The sequence below is a fragment of the Belonocnema kinseyi genome, chromosome 9, assembly GCF_010883055.1.
Source record: "Belonocnema kinseyi isolate 2016_QV_RU_SX_M_011 chromosome 9, B_treatae_v1, whole genome shotgun sequence".
Classification (NCBI taxonomy): domain Eukaryota; kingdom Metazoa; phylum Arthropoda; class Insecta; order Hymenoptera; family Cynipidae; genus Belonocnema; species Belonocnema kinseyi.
Window position 1 is genome coordinate 51,939,922 of NC_046665.1, and position 9,350 is coordinate 51,949,271.

The 9,350-nt window shown below is 32.9% G+C and overlaps 1 protein-coding gene across 2 annotated transcripts in view; it reads right to left on the reverse strand.

Moving 5' to 3' along the window:
- Positions 1–9,350, reverse strand: part of LOC117179694 (innexin shaking-B-like) — a 137,395-nt gene that overhangs the window by 55,477 nt on the left and 72,568 nt on the right. For both annotated transcript variants that reach the window (XM_033371719.1, XM_033371720.1), the window contains one exon: positions 3,468–3,687. In XM_033371719.1, the coding sequence (XP_033227610.1) occupies positions 3,468–3,687 (220 nt within the window). The remainder of the gene's footprint in view (positions 1–3,467; positions 3,688–9,350) is intronic.

Genomic DNA, 9,350 nt, shown 5'->3' on the forward strand with positions numbered 1-9,350 from the left:
AGTAATTTCAGAAGATTTTATCATTTTTAAGGGAATTTCGAAAAATATTACAGATAATAGGATTTTTTTGAGATTTCAGTGTATTTTTATGGGATTTATAAGAATTTCACAAAATTTAAGGGATTTTATAAAGTTTAAGCAATTTCAAAAGATTGGCAAGATTTTACTTAATTTTGAAAATTTTCAAGAAAATTAATGAGATTTGCATTTTTTAAGGATTTTTAAAGAAATTTCAAAGGATTTTGAAAAGGTATTCAGGATATCAACGATATCTGAAAATGATAAGGGATTCTAACTGATTTGTAAACAACTATAGGCAATAAATGCAATAATATAAAATTACCAAAATTTCAAGAAATTTTAAAATATCCCGTGTGGAAAAATGTTTTGGCGCTGACATGGCACAGACCAGACCGCCAGGTTTCCAGCATTGGCTCTCACCAGATGGTCTGGCCTGGGTCTGGCCAAAAGTGTAACGTTTTGTCTGGATAGCCCCAGGCCAGACCATCTGTTCAGCCGCTAGACAGGGGATGGTCAGCCGCTAGTTATGAGCTGGTCAGTCGCTAGATATATGCTGGTCAGCCGCGAGTTATTGCCTTTTCAGCTACTAGTTAATGGCAGATCGATTAAAGTTTTATCGTTGAGAATCATATCGTCCATGTTTAGAGGATACGCTTTGAGGATACGCTCAAAAAGCAAAACATGATTTCCTAGAAAAATATATAATATACATGTTTCATATACAAAAATTTCACTATAAACTTTTTTAGTTTAAAAAATTTCATTTTAGGCTGTGAAACTTTTTGAAATGTAAAAAAAATATACTGTATCAAACTTAGATTTTTTTCTTCGCTTGCTGATCAGCGCCAGACCTGGACCAGACCAGACTGTCAAGATGATAAGAAAGAAAGTCATGTTTTCATAGTTTGAATTTCTTATTTTCCATTATTTTAGACACCTTATAACTTTTACAAAATACATCCAAAAGAAATTAGGTGATGGAACTTAAGATTTTTTTTCTTGGCTCGCTGATCAGTGCCAGACCTGGAGCAGGCTAGACTGTCAAGGTGATAGAAAAAAGGCTTGTTTTTATACTTTAAATTTCTAATTTCTTATCATTTTAGACACCCTGTAATATTTGTGAAGTATGTCAAAAAAATTTGCTGATGGAACTTATGATTTTTTCGTTCTTGGCTAGCTGACCAGTGGCTAACCGGGGCCAGAACCGACCTTCCAGACTAGAAGGTCTAGATAAAGTCAAACCTGAGCCAGACTGGCGTCAGACCTGAGCCAGATCAGTTCTTCTAGACTAGACAGTCAAGATAAATCCAGAGCTGGGCCAGATCTATACCAAACTGCCCGGCCATTTTTCCACACATGATTTGAGAGATTCATAGGTTTAAAAAAAAAACATTGCATACAATTATAAGAAATTTCTATAGATTTCAAGCACTTAAAAATTTGAGAGATTTTCAGAGATTTCAGTAGAATGCGTGGATGTCTTATATTTTCAGCAGATATCAACGGATTTTAGAGATTTTAAAGTATTTCAAGGAGTTTTATAAAATTGTATTCAATTTTATTAGATTTTATAGGATTTCAGAGGATTTGAAAAAGTGCAACACGTTTGAAGTAATGTTGAAAGATATTGTAAATTGCAAGATGTTTTACGGGATTTCACTCAATTTTTGTGGGATTTCTTGGAATTTCACAACATTTCATAGGATTTTAGATGATTTCAAAGGATTTTAAAATTTTGCTCAGTATATTAACGATATTTAAATATTCCAATGGAATCCAACTGATTTCTAGTCAACTTTAGGAAATATAAATGCAATTAAATGAATAATACAGGGATTTACATGAATTTGACCAATTTTCGAAATATTGGAGCTTTATCATATTTTTAAGTAATTCCAAGGGGGAAGATTTAATTGGATTTTAAAGCTTTTAGAATAACTTACAAGATTCTAAGGGATTTAAGATAACTTTAAAGATTTCAAGGGATTTTAAGAGATTTCAGCAAATTTTATCTGATACAGCTGATTTCAGAATTTTTAAAGAAATCTTGAAAGTTAATTTCAAATTTTTAAGATTTCTGGGATTTTAAAGAATAAACATAGATGAATTTCATGAAATTAAGAAATTTCTAGGGAATCTAAATTATATTTTGTTTGTAATAATTAAGGATTTTGAAAGGCTATTTCGGAAATTACCGACATCTAAGTATTTCAATGGATTTCAACTAATTTCTAAAGAACTATTTAGGGATTAAATACAACAAAAATGAAATTTCCAAGATTTCAAGCAATTTTTCAATATTTGAGGGATTTGTAGGATTAAAAAAATCTAAATTCATGTATTCTGTTAAAAATTCATATTTATGGTAGAAAAACTAATCCTCTTAGTTGAAAATTTAACTATTTGGTTGAAAATGTATGTATGTATTTTTTTTTTTTTTTTGAAAATCCGTTTTCTTTGGTAGGAAATCATTTTCATTTTGGTTCAAAATGCAGTTGATTTGTTGAAAATATATTGGTTTTAGTCAAAGATTCAAGTATTTTACTGGAAATGCGGCTTTTTTGTTTAAATTGAACTGTTTTTCAATTTAACTTGAAAATAAAAAACTCTTTTATTAAAAGTTTAAATACTTCCATAAAATTTCATTTTGTGATATAAGATTTATATTTCAGGTAAAAGTTCATTGTAATGGTTAAAAATTGAACTGCTTTGATAAAAATGCGTCTTTTTTGGTTAAAAATTAATTTTTTTAACTGAAAATTTACCTATTTGGTCGGAAATTCAACTATTTGCTTGGAAATTACATTTTTGTTGCAAATTTGAACGTATTGTATAAAAATTTGCATTTTTGATCAAACATTTTTTTATTAGAAATTAACCTTTTTGATTGAAAATTCAATTATTTCGTTAATAATTAAACTGTTTTGTAAAAATCTAGTCTTTTCGGCTTAAAAATTGAACATTCTGGAAGATGTCTTTCTTATTAAATGAAAAATGTTTCGTGGTAGAAAATTTGTCTGTTTGGTTTGAAAATTCATCTCTTCTAGTAAAAAAGTCGTATTTCTTAAACAATGCAACTATCGGTTGGAAACGAATCTATTTTGGTTGAGGATTCAACTATTTTGTTGAAAACTTATCTAGTTTGGTTTAATTCAACTGTTTTTATTTAAATATCAACTATTACACTTTTTAATTGATCTTTTTTGTGTTCGAATTTCTACTATTTAGTTACAATCTGAACTAATTTGGTAATTCGTGAAAAACAATGATTAAATTTACGAAAAAAATTTATTCGACAAAAATGACCTAAAAAGGGGGCCTATCTGATTGTATCATTTTCTGGAAGACGCGATCTACGAAACAACCTATAAATAGGTCTAAAAATAAAAAATAAAATAACTAAAAATAAGAGAAAGAATGCAGGCAGGTGTTACAGGTGGACTTACCGATTACGTTGAGCAGGGCGAGAAGCTCGCAGAGGTAGTATCTGTACGCCCACCAATTGTGGTAGCGGAGATTCTCCCAAAGATAGTCCAAGAGCATCTTCTTCTTCGCCTTCTTCTCCCCCTCGGAACAGAGTCCGATGTCGAGGTCCATCATAAGAGCGTGAATCTTGCCGCCCTCCCAACCCTTCCAGAGCCATCGCGGCGTATAGAAAAGTATCGCCTGAAAGGAGCAGATAAGGGAAGAATAAAAAAGGTAATTGCAATTTGCACGAAGAAACGCAGCGATCAATTATCCAAAGACAAGGAATCGAGAAAACTGCGTTCAGCATCCCGGCTGACTGGCTATCCCCCTAGGAACGTCGAACGCGGTATTTATTTATTATCCCGTACAGAGTGCGTATCAATAGGGGAAGATAAAAAAATGTCGATAGCGCCTTTTTTCGTGTCTGGATAAATTCAAATTCAAGGCCAACTAATCCCTGGAAGGCTCGAAGTTGATAAATCTCGATCCTGGCAATATAAACCTCTATGGTCTCTCTCGATCCATTCGGAGAGCTTGTAATAGATTATTACTTGCCGTGGGGTTAATTGCTCGAATTTTTGGTGTACACTTGAGTTGAGATCTCTCACTTCTTCTGATTGCAACTCGTTCAAAAAAACTCTCAATTATTTAATAAAAAGTTTCTGAGAGAGCTTAAAGTCTCCTAAATTCAACCATAGATTCACTTTTATCCGAAAAGTTTTTCTTCAACAGTTATAGAGCAAGATAACCCAAAAAACATACAAATTATTTCAACAAACTTCAGTGCAATACATTTTTTAAATTCTGCAATATTCAATAATTTACTTTCCACAGAGATTTATTTACATATAGTTTATCTTGAAAACGGATATGAATAAGAATACCATTTATGGTTCCAAATGTGCAGTTTTGTGATGCGAGTTTAGTGCAATAATTGAATTTATTATAGTAAGATTAAAATGGTCCTATGTTCTGAAGTAGTCACTTTTAACATCTCACTCAATGTTTGGGATATTCATGAATATTTCTGACTTTAATAACCCAGGTGAAAAAGTTATATATAATTTATATATAGCGGAAAAAACATCCCGGGTGGAAATTAAAGTCGGGGGCTGACCAGTCTCCCGTGCGGAAAAATGTTCTGGTGCTGGCCTGGCTTAGACGAGACCGCCAGCTTTCAAGCACTGGCGCTGACCAGATGGTCTGTCCTGGGCCTGGCCAAAAGTGTAACGTTTTTTCTGGCTAGACCCAGGCCAGACCGTCTGGTCAGCCGCCAGATATAGGCTGGTCAGCCGCTATTTATGAGCTGGTCAGTCACTAGTTGTAGGCTAGTCAGCCGCAAGTTATTGGCTCGTCAGCCACTAGTTAATGGCTGATCAATTAATGTTTTATAGTTGAGTATCATATCGTCCATGTTAAGAGGATACGCTCAAAAAGCAAAGCATGATTTCCTAGAAAAATATATAATATACATGTTTCATATAATCAGTAAAAATTCAAATTAGGCGTCAAAAATATACTGCCATCAATAAAACCAATCAATTCAATTATAATTTCTAATACTTTTTCTTTTATAATAGATAAGAAGTAGGTTTGTACTTACTATTTATTTAATAACTTAATACAGATTTGGTACATTTTATGCCTCTGATTTTACAGCTATCTTTCGGCTGGATTAATATATTATTCGGAAAATAATAAGAAATTTTGACAACTTGTGACATTTGATCGACAAAAACTAGCACTGCTTTCGAGAGGTCAGAGCCAAGCACTGTCAGAATACTTCAAGTTGTGACGTCAGCTGGCAAGATGTCTGCATGCCGAGGGCCACGCAATGAATTACAATTACTTGGGAAAACTTGATTGTTTTAATGGCTCTCAAATTTTTTGAAATGTAAGAAAAAATGTACTGTATCGGACGATTTTTTTCTTGGCTCGCTGATCAGCGCCAGGCCTGGACCAGACCAGACTGTCAAGATGATAAGAAAGAAAGTCATGTTTTAATAGTTTGAATTTCTTATTTTCCATTATTTTAGACACCCTTTAACTTTTACAAAATACATCCAAAAGAAATTTGGTGATGGAACTTAAGATTTTTTTTCTTGGCTCGCTGATGAGCGCCAGAACTGGACCAGGCCAGACCGTCAAAATGATAGAAAAAAGTTGTGCTTTTATAGTTTAAATTTCTATTTTTCATCATTTTAGACACCCTGTAATATTTGTGAAGTATGTCAAAAAAAATTGCTGATGGAACTTTTGATTTTTTTCGTTCTTGGCCAGCTGACCAGTGCCAAACCTGGACCAGAACAGACCTTCCAGACTAGACGCTCTAGATAAAGTCAAACCTGAGCAAGACTGGCGTCAGACCTGAGCCAGATCAGTTCTTCTAGACTAGACAGTCAAGATAAATCCAGAGCTGGGCCAGACCTGTAACCAGACTGTCCGTACATTTTTCCATACGGGCTACGGCTGGAGAACCCGGCTATGGAGCATAGCCGGGAACTGGCCGGGAGCTGGCCGGGGATTTCGACCGTGGCCCGGACAAGATTAATTGCTGCTTTACTAGATTTAAATAATTAGTGTCTCAGTTGTATGAAGAGCATCTGTCACTGAGTTAGGGGATCAACTTGATTCTTTTTTACTGTAGAATGAGAGCATATTAATATATGAAATTCCACACGCCCAGCACACAGGCAACATTAACTATTTTCAAGTAGTCTTTGAGACACAAAAAAGTTTTTGAAAATGAATATTAAATGATTGCGAATATTTTGACTTTAAATATTAATAGTGCTGCTTAGAGTAAATACATATAGTACATTTTTAAACATTATATTACAAATAAAATTTCTAACTCTTCGGGGTATCGAACCTACATATATCTATAACTAAATCTAACGCCTAGCAGTCGGGAGTGCTAACCACTGCGCTAAATCGACAAGTTGAAACTCGTTGAAAAAGCCATCCTCATAAGCTACAGTTCAGAAAAGTTAAAGTACCAACTTTTGAGTACTATTTTCCTAATTATTTATTATTATGCAATGTTATGTAAATATAAAATACACGAAATTTTAACAGGAATATCAGTAAAATACTTTTTAAATAAATAATTTAAATCGATTACAATTTTGTTTCGCTTGATATTTTGTTTTTTCCCGTTTTAGACTACTTTACAGCTTTTTACAATGACAGGAAATGTTTTTGACTTTCATGTAAGGTTTGGTTTTTAAGTGTTTTATACTATTTTACAACGTTTAAGATTGATATAAAATGTAATTTTTTTCTGAACATTTGCAATTTCTCATAAAGATGGAACTTTATATTTTTTTTCTTAAAAAAAAAGTTCGAATTTCAAAAAATTTTCTTCGAATTTTTGTCACGAAATGCATGGTTTGAAAGTCTAAACTCATGAAACCTTCAAATTTGTGGTGTGAAAAAAATATTCACCCAATATATTTTCACGCGTGGAACATCCATGCGGGTATACGTATCCATTTTTAATGAAATCATAGAAAGCAATTAAGTTATAAACAAAATTCAACAATTTTATTATTGCCAATCAGCGCCCGGCCAGCCACCGTCTGAACATACGATCATAAGATTTGTCCGATCAGAGCCCAGTCAGCCCCCGACTGGGGTTTTGACATAAATTTTGTCCAGCGTGTCCCCGACCAGCGCACGGCTAGGCTTTTAAAAAACAAACATAGCCCGGCCAGTCCCCAATCAGAAACCTTGTTGTACCAGGGCTAACCCGGGCTATTTCCACACGGGTACTTATATTTTACATTTGATTTACATAGAAAAGTTCATAAAATAAATGAAAAATGTCATCAGAGTTAGAAATGCTCAAAATTATATTTCTAGCGTAACAATCATTTTATCATCAATTTAATTTTCGTATTACACTCGAATGACTATTTATGTTGTCCCCTTCAAAGTAATCCCCTTCAGATATAATACACTTGTGCCAACGCTTTTTCCAATCATCGAAGCACTTCTGATAATCATTTTGTGGTATAGCCTTGAGTTCTTTCAGCGATGCAGTTTTTATCTCCTCAATCGTTGAAAATCGATGTCCTTTCATGGGTCTTTTCAGTTTTGGGAAAAGAAAAAAGTCACTGGGGGCCAAATCCGGTGAATATCATTATTGACTTCATTCAACATCTCCTGAGCGATGGTCATGTGATGGATCTTTTGATAAAAATTAAGCAGTTTTTGAACAAATTTCGCTGACACACGTCTCATGCCCAAAACGTCCGAAAAGATAGCATGGCATGAGCCAACCGATATGCCAAAATCTTCAGCAACTTCTCTGATGGTAATTCGGCGATTTTTTAACACCATTTCTTTCACTGCTTGAACATTTTCATCTGTTGTTGATGTTCTGGGACATCCAGGGCGAGGTTCGTCTTCGACATCCTCTCGGCCTTCTTGGAACTGCTTGTACTACTTATACACATTTTTCTTACTCAGAGTAGACTCACCGTATGCAACTGTCAACATTTCAAGAGTTTTAGAGCACTGTATTCCATTTTTCACACAAAATTTAATTCAAACTCTTTGCTCCATTTTTTTCGAAAGAAGAAAGTCGCCAAGCACACCAAACCCTTCTAACCTTTTACGTCTCTGCCAAAAAAACAACACGAGCTATGTAGTCAAAACTGTGAACATATGATCGTGACGAGTGTACCAACACAACAAAACAAAAAATTTAAAACTTGAATGTACGTAGCCCGCGAAAATTGAAAAGTCACCTTACTTTTTGAACACACCTCGTATCTGATGGACAAATAACTTAAATCGAAAACTGTAATTTAAACTTCTGAGGAACTACAGCCATAAATTCTAACCAAATTTTTTTCGATTTGATTTTAAAGAAGGTTCTCAAAGCACCTGCGGCTTTAACGATTACATGCTCATTACGAAACTTACGCTTCGCACTCGATAATTCGTGTCCACTTGAAAAACTTCATCAAGATAATTTGTAAATCTTGTTAAAATCTACTAAAAATAACGCTTTAAACTTATGGATCTCTTAAAAAAGCAAAATTGCATATTTTTGAAAGTGATGCAACTTTTGAAACCTTTGTCTAATTAAAAATTTTCATGATAATAGTTTCGAAAAAAATATATTTTACATCTAGTAGAAATTTGGATTGATATTTCTGAACCTATTAAAAAAAATTTGTTTCCTTTTTTATAAAATTTTCAAAATGTTGAAAAGCATATAACTTTTTGAATTTTTATCGAATTTAAAAATGTCATTAGGATAATTTGCAATTATTTTTGACGCGTATCAGAAAATTTGACAAAAATTTCCCAATGGAGTGAAGATGGAGTAGGATCTTTTTTCAAGAAATCATTTTAATTTAAAAATTTCAAAAACTCATAAAAAAATTTTATTCGAATTTTGAAAAAGTTCAAACTTTCTGAATTTTTGTCTAATCGGAAAATTTGACTGACATAGTTTCTAAATATATTTACTATCGAGTGATGAATTTAAATGAAATTTTCTAATCTTTTAGAAAAATATTTATTTTTTATTTTTCTGAACATTTTCAAAATTTTCAAAAGTATATCACTTTTCTAATTTTCATTAAAATTAAAATTTTCATTTGGATAGTTTGCAAGTCTTCTACCCATCTATAAGAAACTTTGACAAAAAAATTTTTATTTGAAAAAAAATTTTTTTTTTAATTTGAAAATGCTCTGCATTTTTTTATTTTGGTTGTATATATCTGCTTGACGAACTTATCCTTCATTTCGGGGATCTTAAGAAGTGTATCAAAGGCTGAGTTGATTGGGCAAATCCTTCAAAAGTTAGCGTGGCTACGACATTCAGGTAACCATACATACAGACA